At 45.1% G+C, this 17,692-nt stretch overlaps 1 protein-coding gene across 1 annotated transcript in view; it reads left to right on the forward strand.

The window, feature by feature from the left end:
• Positions 1–11,446, forward strand: part of ADAMTS2 (ADAM metallopeptidase with thrombospondin type 1 motif 2) — a 177,223-nt gene extending 165,777 nt beyond the window's left edge. Inside the window, exons 19-22 of the mRNA XM_032196684.1 lie at positions 58–265; positions 1,532–1,661; positions 1,793–1,882; positions 6,130–11,446. Of these exons, the coding sequence (XP_032052575.1) occupies positions 58–265; positions 1,532–1,661; positions 1,793–1,882; positions 6,130–6,593 (892 nt within the window). The 3' untranslated portion in view covers positions 6,594–11,446. The remainder of the gene's footprint in view (positions 1–57; positions 266–1,531; positions 1,662–1,792; positions 1,883–6,129) is intronic.
• The last annotated feature ends 6,246 nt before the right edge of the window (positions 11,447–17,692 follow it).

Here is a 17,692-nt window from a genome sequence, read left to right on the forward strand (position 1 = left end):
CATCCAGTTGAGGAGACAGAGCATTTTACTTAACTTGCTTTCTCTTTACTGACGCAGATGGGTTACAGGAGAATGGGAGCCTTGCAGCAAAAGTTGTGGGAAAACAGGATACCAAGTGCGATCTGTCCGATGCATCCAGCCCCTGCACGACAACACAAATCGGTCTGTTCACACCAAGTACTGCAACAATGATCGTCCAGAAGGCAGGAGGCCTTGCAACCGGGAGCTTTGTCCAGCACAGTGGAGAATAGGGTCCTGGTCACAGGTCAGTTTCTTTCTGGGGGCCTCAAGCAACTGATTTCTTATGAGAAAATCATGGAGAGTTTGTTCTGTGCTTTCTATTCCAGTGCTTTTTAAGGTGATAAACTAACACCCACACAGAGGGTCTTACACTGTTACTAATGTGATGGAAGGTGAGTTGGATGGAGAGATGGTGGCAGTAAACTGCCCAGTGAAGCCATCCTGCCATGATGATGGATGATTCAGACCCTGTGAAGCCACCTCTCGCCATAGATGATGTCAGGGTCGGGAAAGCTGACTTCTGCCAGTTCTTTATTCTGCTCACAGTTGTTTACCTGTTGACTTAGCTGCAAGAAGGACAATTAATTCTTTTGTCATTGTTTTATTGTCTTTCAAGTAACGAAGACATCAAGGTTTTCAGTTACTGTGGTTAAGGGCAGCTAAGAAAGTTAGGCACCAAGTTCATGGAGTTCAAAAGGTGCAAGCATCTTTGATGAAAAGGCCTTCGGAAGATTTAACTGCTCAGTCTCGTAAAGTTCTTTCCATAAGCCAAAGGACAGAGTTTTTTTAATGTAGTTTCCTAAGGAAACACAGGACAACTATTCACAGAGTAACGTCTCCTCTACCTTTTTTTTGTTTGCCACTACTATGGGCAAAACAGGATCCTGTCATTCCTGTAACAAGTGTCAGGAGCTGGGCATTTTGTGCTTTTCATTGCTGGCTCTTCGACACACTCCTCGTGTAAGCAAGGAAAGTAATACCACTGTGCACAGACTCTTTCTTGCTGCAGTGTTTAGTAGAGTAATAAGAAGCTTCATTTATTCATATGCACAAACCTTTGCAGTTATCTAATGGCAGGAAATGTGAGTACAATATTATAACATTAAATTATTCTTATAATTCTGACACATTGGATCTTTGCATTTCATCTCAGTATTTCCCCATTAAATTGTTCTAAAAATATGGCTCTATATGTAGATACAACATTTCATTTTGGAACCATGCCATTTTTGCAATTTTTGTCCTCCCTAGGTTTAATAGGTGTCACAAGGAATGCTATCCCTGGCGCACATTATGAATAGATGCTTCACATTTGCAGTTGTTTCTATACTTGTATGCCCCAAAAAGCAGTGGCACCGCCTCTTGTTTAGCTACTGAAGGTACTGCTCTGGTTCAAATACTGTACCATGTCAGCTCAAAGCAAGTGCACTGGTTTAAAATTTAAAAAATAATTTCTAACCTATTGTTTTCAAAGGGTGACTCAGAGTCTAACTGGTGCATATCCTTTCAGTGTTCTGTCAGCTGTGGAAATGGCACACAGGATCGCCCCGTCCTGTGCCGGACCAGGGACAATGCTATCGGCCTTTGCAAAGAAGCCAAACCAGAGACTGTAAGGATTTGCAGACTACCTCCGTGTCCAAGTAAGTGTTTGACTTTTCTAGCATATATTACTCACTGAAAATAAATAAAGTTGACTGCATTTATTTGGATGCACTTCTGACAGGCAAACAACTTAATGCTAATATTGATCTTTCTTTTTCCTCCATTCAAGGAAATGTTTCCGATCCTTCCAAGAAAACCTACATGATACAATGGCTGTCGAGACCTGATCCAGACTATCCCATCCAGAAAATATCTTCAAGTAAAAGACCCATTTATAACTCTGCCTTTGCCCTTAAATGCATGCCACATCGAATGTGGACTTTGCCTTTTGCTCTTTTCTTCTCTCTATGCGGAAAATTCCCTTGACTTTGCCAAGTTTAAATCTTGGGCTGAATCTTTTTTTCACACCAGGCACTTGGTGCTCGGTGTCTTTCTTCTCTGGAGCTTGTGTAGCACTGGTGGTGGAGGTCTTGAAGTGTTGGATGTGTGAAGTTGGATCTCCACAGTATGTTGCAGTCCTCTGAAGGGAAGCTGGGATCAGTTTGCTTGTTGCTTGGTGATGGTGAAAAAAGGCTCTTACTGGTTCATGATGTTCAGTTTGATAGCAAAACTGAGAACTTATTGTGAATGTGATCACATCACAATAATGACACCTTGTAGTGCTAAAGTTCTCCTTTATCTGAAGACCCTAAATCTCATAACTCTAGTTTCAGTTTTCTGACAGGGTAGGCTATTGAATGAAGGAACTTATCCATTCCATTTTCCTTTGTGGTGCTGTTGCTTTATTCACCCTTGCTGCTCATTTTTTATTCCTGACCCTACCATTTGTGTTTGTGGCCTGTGGGAGGGCTCACTGACACCAGACGCTCAGTTTCTGTCGGTACCCGAAGTGCTGCTATGACACTGTCTGCTCTCGCCAAACTCCTGTTGGTGGTTCGAAATATTTTTCCTTGTGAAAAGCTGCATCCATTTTCCCATCACACAATTTTTGCCAGTTTTGTTTACTTTCGCTTTAGAAACAAAAACAAAGGCAAAACGGGCATGGTCCATGTTGAAGGTTGTGTCGTGGTTCTGTTTACTTGGTTGAGGCAATATGACATTTCATTGACTACGATGTCTCCAGCTGCTCGGCGAGGAGCTGTTTATACTCATTACATCTTTGGTCTTTTTTCACCATGTGCATGTCTGACTTGACTGGTATGGTTTGTGCGTGTGTGTGTGTGCGTGTGTGTGTGTGCTCTATAGAAGTGTCAACTGGCAAACATAACAGTGTGAACTACTACAGAATTACCTCAATTTTTATTGCTTTTTTTTGCTTAGAAGAAGAATTTTAGAAAAATGCCTTAATGTTGAAATGTAAATGGCATTAATTTACCAGATCCAGCTTTAAATATAAACAGTACACTGGTACCTTGAGTTAATCTTCATATGGAGTGTTTTTACTTGAACGATAACTATTACAAGGCAGTAAATTTAATCCGAGGTTAATTTGCACAGTGCATATCCATACCTTCATAAAGACAGGGTTGTTACCTGACTTACTGAAATCTAACTGGCATTGTTGCTTCACCGTACGTGTTTGTGTTGAGGATTTGGATTCACAACTCATAAAACCGTTTGTGACAGTCAGTAACAATAGTAGAAACGTATCGGTTTTAAACCTGCAGTCTTGGAGCAAATTACTACCTTATTGCATTGATCATGTTCTTTACAAAAGTGGCATTTTTGAATCTTTGGATCTTCAACAGTGTAGCACTTCAAACTTGTCATTATCATGTGATCACATATTTAAATTTTGCTGTTAATATGATAATTTCTTGAAACATGTTAACAATCTACATGACAAGGTGAAAAAGCAAAGACACGTATCTGGCACTGAATACTGTTATGTAAAATAATTGATGTTTAACTGTATAAATATATTCATGACTGTTACCTTTAAATAGACAATGTTTAGTGATGTTTCAAGAGATGGGTGGCTATAGAGAATGGTGCAATAAGGTATCTGGGCATTGTGCACTATGTCTATATGCACTTTGGTTTATCAGGGATATTTTATTAGTGTTTTGTATGTATTTAACATAATATTAAAGATGTGCCAATTCAGTTTGCTTTTCAATATTTTTTATGAGACTAATGTGTACCAAAGTGACTGTGAAACTGATTTATTTTTTTCTTACTGATGTTTTGAAGATATACTTCCAGTCTGTCATGCATACTGCAAGTAAAAATAAATAAAAGTTCAGCAAATCTGGATATTTTGGTTTGGATACAAGATTAAATTTTCATTCTGACATTCACAAGATACAAAGTTTATTTACATAACTTATCAGATGTCATTAAGCGTATTATTTCATGCAGATTTATTTTCATGCATTTTTAAGATGACATTACAGACTTTGACAGAAAAAAGGCATTTTTCTAAAGGTGTTTTTAGTGATTCTAGCAAAGCCAGGAACAGATCTGCCTTGTTGAAGCTACATTTAAGTGTTACGCTTGTTGACTTTTATTTTGCAAGCCATTTAGAGAAGCTTGCATTAAAGTGATGCAACACAAGGCAAAATGTTCAAAAGGGATTCTACATGGTATGTAAAAAATATGTAAAGCTGTATAGGCACATGCAGTCCTTTGTATAGCATTACGCCTGCGGATACTAACAGTTCCAGTTCTTAAAGGCTGGTCTGAAAACATGTCCAAAACCAAAATACTATTCTTAGGTTCCTAAGGAAGGAGTTGTTTTCCTTTTCCAGCAGCCTCAGTTTAGCATTTGAAAACTGTGAAAATGAATTGATGCATTTGAAAACAATAATAAGAACTTTGTTTTTCTGCAACAAATGCAACAATTAGGGCATAAATACTACGCAAGAAAGGTGTTTCACCTTTGTCAGTCATTGGTAGAATTTTAAGGCAGCAGCAATAATTCTTAGTTTATTTTAGACTGATATGTTTGCCAATTAAACACCTGTAATGCCCTATTTTGTTAACTGAGGATGAGTGAAGAGACGACACCTACACTTTCTGAGCTCACTTGGTATCTCTGAATCTGCTCTGGTTTTCTACTTTGCTGTAAGGTTGCTGACAGGGTAAGTCAGTATTCCTAGCAGGATGGCAAAAAGCGAGCTCCAGGAACGCGCTGTGTGATCACATGTGCTCTGAGTACAGGCGGGTAATTGGAGTTACTCATCTTTTACTGTAAGAGTAGGTGGAGATGTAGGAAGAGTAAGGAGAGAGGCAGAAGTGATTTCATCTGCCTCAGCACTGTGGTCACAGAGAAAATATTTTGTTACCGATTTTGCCAAGTGTTGGTCCGTCTGCCTTTCTCCTTGGCACTCTCCTCTCCTGCAAGCCCTCTGATTCCTCTTGCTTCCAGCCTGGGCTGCATGTTGGGAATTTTACTTCCCTGCAGCTCCCGGTACTTCCTGGCTCCATCACTTCACCCTTGAGACACAGGAGGCATGGGGCTTGTCTGTGGGACGGAGGACAGGGAGCTTCTCTCAAAGGAGCCCGCTAAGCCTTTGCCATCCATCCACCACCAGTTCAGACAGTCTTCACATCCTCTGAGCAGAAATCACATGGGCTTGAGTCAGCTCTGAGTAGAATTCAGTCAGTGCCTCTTAGACAATCCAATGGTGTGATCTGTTCCACTTCAGCACCCTAGCCTACATCACGCCACCTACGGTTCAGCAAGATCAGGATCTGGCATGATACCTGTAATGTAATGCGCGTTGACATATCAGGTGTTGACAGCTCAGAACCCATACGTTGTCATTCTTTCCCTTTTGTATGTTTATTTTTTATTTTTTACTCAGGGAAACAAAAAATGACTTTTTTTTATGAGTCTCTCAGTCATTAATGGACTGGCTTGGCTCCATCTCACTGGAGGTTGTTGGCCTAAAAATACCAGCGCTGTTCGAGGAGGAGGAGAAAAGCCTTATGCTAAATGCGCCACTTCTTTTTCAAGCAAGGGACATGCTCAGGCAATGCTGCCTCTTTCAGAACCGGGCTACCTGGAAGAAAAATTGCTCCAGTGGGAAATGTATTAATTCTGAGAGTTACGTGGTTCACATAGAAATAGGACTTAACTTTCTCAAAGCAGTTGAGATAGACATGAATTCCCCCTGACTTTGGTTAGTCACTGCTAGATTGCATAAAAACATTACACGGTGCAAAGGAAAAAAATAAAAATAAAAAATTCTTAATAAAAACCTTGTTGACAGTCTCCAGGGTAGCACTTGCAGAATGCAAAGCCAAAACTTAGTGTTCGGGTCAGTCAGCATGGATGGGGCCAGTCCACAGAGTTTAGATCAGGTTTTGCTTTCCTACAAGCGAGTCAAGTTTTAGCTTTAGCCTTTAGTCTGCTTCTGCTGCTAGAAGGTTCAGTTGCCAGTTTCCCATCCCACGTTAAAATAGCAAATCCTCAGCCCACTGCCAAAGCCTCAGCTGTGTTTCTTTTTCTGATTAACGTGAAGATGCTCTTTATTTATCTGTTCCCTTTTTCTCTTTCAGAAGATCATTGTCAAGGAGACAAGTCAATGTTTTGTCGCATGGAAGTTCTCTCTCGGTACTGTTCAATTCCCGGTTACAATAAGCTCTGTTGCAAGTCCTGTAATATGTACAACAACCTAACCGAGGAAGGCAATGCAACCAAATCTAACATAAATAAGAATAATGTCATTGAGGAGGAGTTCCTGACAACCCTCAGCCCTCTCACGGGAGTTTCCACCACACAGCCTGCCACCAGCCCTCCTCGTGTTTCTAAACCACACGTGCCTCCTTCCAATGCAACCGAGGAGCACCCAGAAATTAATGCGGTGGACGTTCCCTATAAAATCGATGGGCTGGACAACGAAGTGTCACAGCACAACATCATTACACGGAGGAGGATACCTTATGAAAGGACAAGGAATCAAAGAATCCAGGAGCTGATCGCTGAGAAAAGGAAAAAAGAGACTCTTAGAAAGACAAACTAAAATGGAAATATGGCACAAACAGCATTTTTCTCTTATAGAGATGTTACCAACATCATAGGATTGCCCATGTCGTAGAGACTACAAATGGGGAAAAGTCAAAGTGGTGCTATGGCAGAGATGCCAAATTCTAAAGCCTACTATACATGGAAACGACAGATTGTTTTGTAAGTGCTAATCTGAACACTTTGACAGCTAGGTTTTCAGGGTACAGCAGAGTATTAGTGCAATATCATTACAGCGTTTCACTGAATCCAAACAAACCTTAAGATGTAAGCCAGGTTAGCAGTTGTTTTTTTTTTTTGTTTATGGGCTCGTTTAAGTCTACTAAGCCCATGTAAAACTGCTTGGGAATAGCAATGGAAGTTAACACTTATGATGGAGGAAAATTGTCCCAAGACACTAAAGATCCCATTAATACCGACAAGCAGGTGGTCAGCAGTCCTGTGATGCTTCTGTGCATTGCATAAAGCCAGGCACTAACTCAGCCCCCGGTTCAGGAAGGTACCTGAGGACGTGCCAGCCCCAGGTTAGCTGCCTTTAGGTGAGCTGCTCCCGTGGCTACAGCCAGGCATGTGCTCACGTAGCTTTCTTAACCGGGACTGCGTAAGAAAATATATAGAAAATTCTGTAGCCGTATATTTATGTGTAAATTAAAAACTGACAACCAGTAGTTTACATATTTCCATAAGCAATTTTAAAGGATTCTCCCAAACGTTCGAACATGTGCAAGACATTTAGCATTAGGGTAGGTCCGGCCAACTTGGACTGACGACAGCCTAGTCTTTCTGTTTACAAGTATCCATTCATGTAACGCAACAGCCTCAGTGATCTTCCTTGGTTGGTGCTTTTTTTTGTGGTCTGATATTTTTTTCTACCCACATGCTGGTTAAGTTAAAGATGACTGGATTCTTGTTGCCTTTTCTTTGGTGCTTTGTTAGGAAAACTTTTTTTTTTTTCTCCCATAGGACAAGGTTATTTTGGAGGAAATCATAATTTTCTTCCTTTCCATAGGACAGCTTTATTGGCACAGAAGTGAACAACTGTTCCCTGTGCCCCTACAGCAACACGTACACCCCTCCACACACACGGTACCAGGTCTGCTAGAAATGTGTAACCTGACAACCCTTTGAGTACTTCCTTTCCCCTCAGGGTCATCATGGTTTTCATCGGTCATTTCAAATTCCTGGTTGGAGATCAGAAGACAAATTCAGATCAGCTGTTTGGTTTGGGGATTGTTCTGTGCTTGAGGCCTTGGGCAATGGGGAGGTCAGTAAGACCCAGCCTGCAGCACCCAATGTCAGAATTATTTCTGCCATCCCAACAAAATGGCAAGTGAGTAAATCAGGCACTAAAGGCTTTATCCAGAGCCTGTGGAGAGCAGTAGAAAAGCTGCTGCCGGTTGAGGTGTGGGTTTAGCAGGGCTGTGCTTGTACAGGGACTCTGGACGTAGGTGAGGAAATTGTCCCTTCTCCCCGCCAAGCCCTGGAAACTCTCCCAGGAGCGTGGCACAGGCTGGCAGCATGCTCTGGTTGCCTTCCTTCTGCAGGTGGCATCTGAGCTGTTTTTCTCCTGTCTCCTGGCTTGTACTCTTTCATTTCTTTCCTCTTTGCTGGTCAGCTTTCTGCAGAGCCCAGGACTTCCCTGAAATCCTCCTGTTACCACTCAGTAGGTCTGCTTCAGATTTTCCAGTCCGAGAGGAAGATCTCATCCCCCGGCTATCGCATTAGCTGGAGCTGTTTGGAGTTTGAAGCAGAGCCAGCTAGAAGCCTGTACACAGTCACACGGACATTGGGCATGTGCCAAATTTCCAGCAACGGGTAAGCTCTCCCGTGGCCTGGATGCTGTCAAAAAAGCTTCAGAAATACTGCAAGGTGAAAACCACACGTGGCTTCCTGCGACCCCGCCGGGGCAGCCCTCCTGCCCTGCGCACCCCAGCTGAGCAGGATGCCTGATTTCCTCTTCAAAATGTGACAAAACAACAAAACTCGTGCAGCTGCTCCTGCTGGAAAGGGCCGAGAGCTTGCAGGAAAAGCAGTCCTCGCAGCATTGAAATGGCCTGAACTGTCGCCAGAAGCGTTTGAAGGACAAGAGTCTGGTTTAAGAAAAGGGCCTGACGGAGGTAGTAGCCGAGGCAGAGAAGGAAGGTTTTCAGCTGGCGTGACGGCATCAAGAGTCCCTTCTTGAGAGGACTGTGGTGGTACGTTCGGGTGAGTGAGTGGGAGCCGCTCAGATGGCGTAGGGATGGGAGTGAAGGCCGGGAAGCACAACGGGACGGATAAAAGCCCAGAGCACCAGCAAACATCTCCTGGGCCAAGCAGACGTGGCTGCAGCTGTGATGGCAGCAGCCGGCCAAGCCGCAGGGGGGAGCAGCCGCCCCCGGCCTCTCCGAGCTGGCTTGGTTTCCATGCCAGTGCTGCCGCAAGCTGCTCCAGCGGCCCCCAGGAAGATGCTGCCGACAGAGAGAGCAAGTTTCTGTAACAGCACAGGGTCAGGTCACATCGGTGTAAAACAGCAATGTAGTAACAATGTGCACTGAAGGGGAAAAAAAAACCACCGTGCTATTTATAAGCAAGGAAGACGTGTCTAAAACAACATCGTTCCAGCGGCTGTGCCACAGGAGGAGCAGGCTGTAGTTGGGCTCACAGCCCGTAGTCATAGTGAGCAGTTCTTGCTTTTCATACTTCGTTTACACAGACGTGGTCAGTGTAGAACTCATCTCTTCCCCTTTGAGTTGTTATCCTGTTTTTAGATCTGTGAACAATAAGAACAACACCAAAAAAAAGCCAAGCTTTGTCATAGCCTAGAAGTATTTCCAAGCATATGATAAACTTAGGAAAAAGCCCTGCCAAACCCAAGGACAGAGAGGGGCTGGGGCTTGGAGTTATGCAGGTGGTGAGGTAGAAGTTTGCTCCCTGGTTGGTTCCTGTTTTACTCTCTGGGCCTTCGTGGAGACCCATATCTCTGGCCTGCAGAAGCCTGAGGTAACACATCTAATGGCTTCTGGTCTTCCTTAGCATCAGGGACAGGCTTAGTCAGCCAGGCAATGTGAAGAAATACCACGTGAGGAGGTGCCCACAGCTCACACGCCATCTCACAAATGCCTCTTCTCTCCAAAAAGCTTTTAAGTTGCATCCCAATAGCAAGTGGGGCAGGATTTTGTTTTTGGTGTGGCTTCAAGTGACCTTTCTGCACACAGCATGAGCAAAGGCCCGTTCCGGTGCAGTGACCCAACCTTCAAAAGGGATTCAGCGGTTCTGTGCTGAGCATTTCCAGCTGTGTCCCCCTGTGAGCAGGGCTGGGCAAGATCAGCACCACCACGCGAGGGCTGATGCTCAGGGATTTGTTCTCGTGCGGCACAGACACCCTGGCTGGACTTGCAAAGCTGGTTCAAAGTTCAGGAACTTGACTGCTTTGCTTTTTCTCCAGAGTGAGTCAGTTCTCAATCAAACAGACCAAAAGCATTTTTCCAGATAAGGTGGAAACTTCTGCTGCATTTTGGATCTAGTGTGGTGCTACGCTCCATCTGGTGCTCGTTAGGGACCTGATGCAATGCTTGGTGAGATCTGCATTTGGGACGGGCTTGCTCCTTCTTCAGTCTCACCTTTTTAGGGGTTTAGTTTGATTTATTTCTTCCTATTTTTAATTCTACTGAATATTTTTCTTGCTGCTTTTTGGGGAACACTGAAATGACATTTGAAGGAGCAGTTTCGGTCTAGATTGCCCAGACACAGACTGGCCCATCTCCTTCTAGAGCAGAGGCACCAGCTGCCTTCTCTTTACAGTCTAGCTGTATGAGGAAAAAAAGTCTCCATACCTGGAAAGGTGCCTTCTTTTCAAGCTCACCTGCATATCTCAGAAGATGTGTTTTCAGCAAGTGCCTTTGATGGTGGTTTCCTAAGAACATACATCACACTTGTACTGGAAAACAGAGAGCAGAGCTCTGTCCATAAAGAAAAAGCAGCACAGGGCAATAGGTTGGGTGAGCAGATGCTTGTTCCTTGTTACCTGGTGGGAATTTTGGTCATTTATTGGTTGAACTTTGACAGCTGTATCCTTTTTTTGACAGGGCTGTAATTGGGCAAGAGCATCATCAGCGCATGTCTCCTTTAACCGTTTTGCTGTTGCCCAAGTACCGCATTTTGAGACATAATGAGCAGAATAGTAATTTAATTTAACGTAATCCCCAGAAACTAAAGAGAGCAGATTTAGAAGTAAGCTGGTTTATGTTCCTGCAGAGGCTGTCTCAGATCTCTGAGAGCTAAAACAAATGTACTCCCATTAAGCAATGCGTTTTGTGATGTCTGTTCATCTAACCTTACAAATACACAGCTCTCTTATTTTTTTCTGTTTGTCTAAGCGTAAAACACAAGTGTCAGCCCCTCACCAAAAAAAAAAAAAAAAGAAAAGAAAAAAAAGATCTCAAACCAATTCATGTTCCTTTGGTTCCAATTGACTGCCATTTTTCCACCAACATGCCTTAAAGATTTCTGTAATCTATTATGAATGCATCACTTTTTATATTCATATATCCATTCAGTATTTAGAACCTCACAACATCTCCATAGAATGCTTTCAGATATTTTGAGAATTTTATAAATGGTGCTTTACCAGTACTCAAAGGGTTTTATGTTTTATTTTAGTACGTAATGCATTTAATGTCTTATTTACTCACCTACAATGCACAGTATTAGCTATGTTCATCTGAATATCTATATGCAACTTCCATTCACTTACATATGCCTTAACAGCAATTGCAATAAATAGCCATTTCTTGTATATTAAAAATGTATATACAAATTAGAATCTTTAATTTTATAATTTATTAAATTCAAATGTCCGTGTCCTTTTGCAAAGTGTTTGACTTTTCCCTGTGCTTTTTTTTTGACTGAAGTTACACTGTGCAGAGATGCTGGGGAAGGAGGAGCTGGCATCTTTAAACTCAAAACCAATTCAATTTTTAAAACTTTATCTTAATGAATTGGCATTGGGATTGGGATTGGGATTGGGATTGGGATATACTTGCTGCTGAAGTTCTATTTCCTTGTTACAATGTCCATTATCCAGGACCAAATATTATGAATTTACTGGACTGAAACCTCAGTTGATCACTGCATGGGAATTAACCAAACTTACTTAACCCTGCTTGAGGCTCTCATGTTTTACATCCTGCTGAAATCCATCCTGGTCCATGTATCATCATCTTAAATGCTCAGCTACTTGGGCTTCCACTTGGCACTGATGACCAAATTTTGCTTTGCAAGTCCTATTGATAAAATAATTGCTCCTTTCCACAAATTTTTTTTGCCTACATTTTCCTGCCATACCCTGCAAGCTCATAGCCAGCTTTCCTTTAAAGCATAATTGAATTTCTTCCACCTAATTGAATTTTGTTGCTTGAGGATTTGAAAGTTCCCTGCTTGCCTTGATTATTCAGTTAGCACCATGCCGTGCATTGAAGTCCAACATGTTCTTTAATCAGGTAACGGGCCACCTCAGCATTTTCAATTCAGAAAAAAGGCATTAATTTATTGAAATGCCATGGTAAAACAGACCAGACAAAACACGGGTTTCATTTCATGTGACAATTCACATAGTATCTAATTTACAGCTGTGACAAGGGCTATATTTAATTGGCTCTTGGTTTCCCTCAAAATCTTTATGCAGCTGGGGTTATTGAGTCACCAACACAGCTGCCAGAGGAAAAGCAACCTCTGGACCCAGGGGAAAAGCAGCCTCTGGTCCCAGAGGGCAGGGAGCAGGGCTCACCGTGCCTGCAGCCGGCTGGCAGAGGAGGAGAGGGGCTGTTCTGGTACAAGAAGCTGCCTTAAATCCATGCCCCAGACACAAAAAGCACCCAGTGGGTTTCAGACACATCCAACAGCCCTCCCTCCCCCTGTGTTTGTGTCTGAAATGCCCGAAGAAGGCAGCCACAGGAAGGCAGGTCTTCCTCTCCTGGCCTGCGTTAACTTTTGAGCCCCTTCGTGTCAGTCCCTCAGGCACAGACCCACCAGCGTTTTCCAGCTGCAGCCTGGGGGCTGCTCCGACCTTTCTCTAGCCCAGGGCATGGGGACGATGCCAAAGGCCTCCTTATCTTGCAGTATTGTTTGCTTTTGCTCCCCTTTCTGTCACATTTGCTGCTGCAGCCAGGCACGGTACCCAGGGCCCGGCTGGGGCCTCTAGGCCTGAACCCATCCTGGGCTATCAAAATGTTTTCAGAAGCAGCTCAGGGAGCAGCAATGTGAGCATTTGCCCCAGGTGAAGGCATTATGATCACGTTCCTAAAATCAAGAGGCCCAGTTCTGGTCTTGTTGCAGATAACATAGCCTAGCACTGCAAGGATTCAGAAGCACAAGGGGTTAAACAGCAGCGAATAAATCACGAGCTGGGATTTAGTCACCCAGCTCAGAGCAGAGTGTGCATTAAAGCAGAAAGCTCACTGGCAGTGGAAGGAGAAGAAACATTACCCTAAGAGAGAGATGCTGAGGGGAGAATTCTCTGTCTTGTTTGCACGGGCGATGTCCATACAAAATCCTACTCCCACAGCATGCACAAATACCAAATGCCGGTGCGTTGCTTGTTCCTGAACACAAAGCCATGTCTGGCTCCACAAATTCACACAAAAGCAAACCCACCACGTGTGATAAATTACTTCATGGTGTGTGCATACGCTCATCTTCCTCACAGGCAAGGGGCTCGCTGGCTTGTGCCCAGCAGACAGAGATGCTGCAGCAGGGGGAGGAAGGACAGAAGGGGTGGGCTATGGATAGTGTTGCTCAGCAGAGACCCCCCAAATCTGCTTGCAGTCCCACTAACACCAGGCCATGGGCAGAGCAAGGAGTCTGTGCAGATAAACCAGAGCCTGCCTGAGTAAATATTTGTGTTTTGGACGGACGCGCCACTTGGTGGTGCAGAAGTGAGCAGGGACCTGGGGAGTCCCACAGCTGGCTCCTCTGAGAGCTCTCAGGGAAAAAGAAAAGAAAAAAAAAAAAAAAGGCAAAACCAAAAAGCAAAGCAGGAAAGCAGATATTCAGGTTGTTTGCAATTACACCAGGTAGAAAAGAGCTCCTTCAAAGTGCCGTGGCAATCTGACTGCTGTCACACAGCGCCCAGGGTCAGCTCAGGTTTTGCTCTGCTCTTAGGGGTCAAAGCACGGTGCAGAGCCCTTCTGGGGGCTGAATGTCCTCGCTCCCCACCACCACCCTGCCACGATCTCTCTTCATGAGCAGCTTTTCAAACTGAGCAGGGGACCGAAGTGACAGAGGCACTGAACCACATCAATGCACACGCACTCTTAAAAACTCATTTCATCAAGCAGCAAACCAGGGAGGTTTTCAGAGCAGAGGGACCCAAACCCTGCTTGCTTGGAGCTGAGGGCTCACCCCCTCTGGCACAGCATGTATCTACGCTGACCTTCGTCCATTTGGGTTCCTTTTCAGAAAGAGGCGAGGTGGGTCAGTAGCTTGGCAAGTTCAGACCCTTTTCCCCCACCAGCAAAGCCAAACGGGCTTTAGAAAGGAGCTAGGCAGGTAAAGTTCAATTCTTTAAAAGCTTGGCCAGCAGGAACCAACTCGTTTGCTGCGAGAGGTGACATGATTTGCACGGCTCGCTGCTTTGCTTGGTCCAGCTCTCACAGCACTGCCGGGGAGTTAGGTCAGCCACTAACTCGGGGCTGGCTTCTTTCAGCCATGTAAAGACAGGACAGGGTGAGTGGTGAAACGGAAAAAATCCCGCCCCAGTCTGTAACAACAGGGGTGAAAAACAGGGGCGAGGAATCTCTGCTCCTGCGCAGAGCCCCCCGGGCAGGTACCATGACCTGCGGGCAGCCTCGGCCCCGCCGTCATCCCTGGCCACCCTGCTGGGTTCAGCTGGAGGCTGGGCGTGCGTTTCTAAAATCTGAAATGAGGTATGGCAAATTATCCTCCTACAAAGACACAATGCGACCTTCCGCAGAACAGTAATGCCATTAATAAAAATTATTTGTAGTTTATCAACTGAATACGCTGGGCTGGATTTCCAGAGGAAGTGGCCAGCAAGAAACCCCCCATGGTTTTGCACATTTGGAGATGTCAAATAGTTAAAGTCAGTCACTGTATCCAGGTGTCCTCACCGGCACCAAGCTCCAGCACCACAGGCAGCTGGTGCCTGAGGAGAGCTGGGCTGGCAAACCCTTGAAACTGGAACCTCCTCGAAACGTGCTGCAAAGGCTCCCTGGGGTCATTTTCCAAGTTGAACTGAAATCCCAGGGGAACACCTACATTGCTCCGAGACTTTCCTAAGCCTCCCGAAAGGACCGAGCCCGTGTTTCCAGGTGGGTGGAGAGCTCAGCCCCTGCAAACAAGTCTTGTGCTAAATGGCGAGGGGCTGCGATACCAAGTCTGTGCTGCAACCAGTTCCTTGCTTGCAGAAAAGAAAGAAATAATTTCCAGGAAACCTGTGTGCATCCATTACGGTGTTTGCACAAACAGCTGCCTCTGGTTACTGTGTGAGCTGCCGTCAAGGCAACAACCGTGGGTGCGACATTTCTAACCTGGCTCCGGCGAGTTAATACGAAAGCAGCCCATTAATGTTTCACGGGAACGTCTTTGCTGCGTACCATAGCTTGCTGCACTGCATGGGAGGTCAACGGGCTGTGGGATATAATTAGAGAACAGAAATCGTCTGGAATCTGGCACAAATCAGGTCAAACTCCTTTCCTTTCTCGAAATTTCAGTGACAAAGATGCAAGAAAGCAGCAGTTCTCTGCGCCACGGTGTTCAAGTACTCAGGATTGCTCCTTTGCTGATAATCTGACAAGGTTTCAGCGAAGAGCAGGGGCCGAGGGGTGCCCAGCAGCATCACTGAGCACCACGAGCCTCCCGGCCACACACAGACACCAGTTTGCCACACCAGGCCAGAGAGGCTTCTACTCTTTTACCTCTTCTATATGGATTCATAGCCTTGGAAAACACAGGGCTAACTTTTTCCCACCCAAATAAATATTCCTTGCCATCGTCCAAAGTAAAAGTTATTTCTGAAGGAGCTTTGGCAATGCTGGAGTCCTGCAGGTGGAGGCTGGGTTAGCAGGCAGCGCCGTGGTGGCTGCAGAGCTGCGCTTTGGCATTGCAAATGCTCTTCCTGAGCACACCCAAGATGGGAACTGATATTTTCTATCCATTCAGGGCTCCCAAAGGTGAACTGTTTTGTTTAACCAAACACCAACAAGCTTCAAAAACACCTGAAGGAGACTTACCTGTTCCACCTGTGCAGCTCCCATGGCTGAACTGCTTTAAGACAGGTTTCTCCCAAACTGGAAGTGTTTGAAAAGAGCTCACAAGCAGAGCACCAAACAAGAAGTAACACCCCGGCATTTAGATCTCAGACACTCAACCAACCCTTGCAGAACTCACAGCTCCTGTTTTCCCTGGCAGCTTTGGCACCGCTGAAGTTGCTGTTTTCTTTGTTTTCTTTTGCCATTAATCCCATTTGGTTACGGTTTTTGTGCACTCAGGAATGCTGATTCACTGCGCTCGCTTGGGGAAGGCTGCAGGAGGTGGGGATGGTTTAACCAGAGACACCCCAGAAATGTTGAGAAAAAACCTACAACAGTTTGGGGAGGAGACAAACAAGTGTTCAAAGGTGCATTTTTTTTTTTTTTCTTAATTAAAAATTTGAGCAACCATTTGAAGAAAGAGAAAACAGAACAACTGTGGTTGAGGTAACAGAAGTAAAGCATTGTTGTAAATTATGCATGGATGGTAGTAGCTACTCTTTAATCTGTATCTGGCATTTTTGGTATCACCAAGAAAATACAAAAGATGATGGAGAACAAATCATTTATATGGGGGTTATCTGAGTTATTCCAACAGCAGGGATTTGTATAAATGTGATTTTCCCACAGTAACATCAGTCAGCTGAAGAATCTCTTTACAATAGATGAAAGGGATTTTTATTCCAAAACTGTATTTTTAGCCTGGTTTCATAAGGAAAGATGCCTTACCTAACCCCATTGTTTGAGGATCCTGATCTCTTCCAAGGCTCTCGGGCAGCTCCTTGGAGAAATCTAAGGAAAAAGAGAACTCTAAGCTGTGGTTGTTGCTAAAGCATAACCCCTGCTGATCATTGCTGTTAGCATATTTAGTGCATGAGGGCTGAGGGTCATTCCATCTAACTTCAGCTGTGTGGCATCAGGCATCCCAACAAAACTTCAGCTTGCACACCTTTTATAGTTAAACACTGGGCAGTGAATAGCTCCAGAGAGCAGGTAATCTCCAGTTTGAGCCACACCTGAATGGATTTGAGTCCTTTGAGCTGCTTATTTCTCTCCACCAGAGTGAAAGAAAGCACCTGGATGATGAGTGTAAACTTCAGCAATCAAATCAGCTGCCAAAGCTGATCCAGCCTGAGTGACAGTAACACTGAGAATATTTGCACTAAAAACTAAAACTAAAGCTGGGATTTTCAGTCTAGGATGTCTGCTTTTCTCTCCACCCCTCCCAGCAGCTCAGTGGTGTGGGGAGGACGTCGTGCAGCATGGTCCTTGACAGCAGGAACCGAGGGCAGCATTTGGAAATAGCAGAAGGAAGATTCTGCTGCAAAACTGCAGTTCACCTCCCCACCCACTGTGCAGGAGAGGCTACAAGCAGGATGCTGGGGTTATATAGAGAACCGCAATCAATTCACAGCGTGCTAATAAGCCTGAAAACAAAGGAAACCCCTTGCTGCCTGGAGACCGCTGGCCCTGGAGGTCAGACTTTGCCTGCCCTCCTTGCAAAGCGATTTTCTGCACTGCGTTTGTGTGGTCTCCCTCGGCACAGGGCTGGTGGCTGCTGCAGGGCGAGGGGGTTGGGGAAGGCATGGGGATGGAGGGGAGCAGCAGCAGCACTGGTGAAAGCCACCCCCAGACCTGAGCTGAGAGGCACGAAGCCACCCAGGAGAGAAATCAGACATCCTAAGGGCCGCACCCTGCACGCAGCAGCGAAATGCACCCGAACCACCGCACCGCTGCTCGCACACCCAGCTCGGGGCACGGAGCCTCCCCTGGCCGACCACCCAGGCTGGCACCGCAGAGCAGCCCTGCAGCAGCGGGGCTGTGACCCTGGCTGGGCTCATCCTGCCCTGCC

Source organism: Aythya fuligula, chromosome 14, assembly GCF_009819795.1.
Source record: "Aythya fuligula isolate bAytFul2 chromosome 14, bAytFul2.pri, whole genome shotgun sequence".
NCBI lineage: Eukaryota > Metazoa > Chordata > Aves > Anseriformes > Anatidae > Aythya > Aythya fuligula.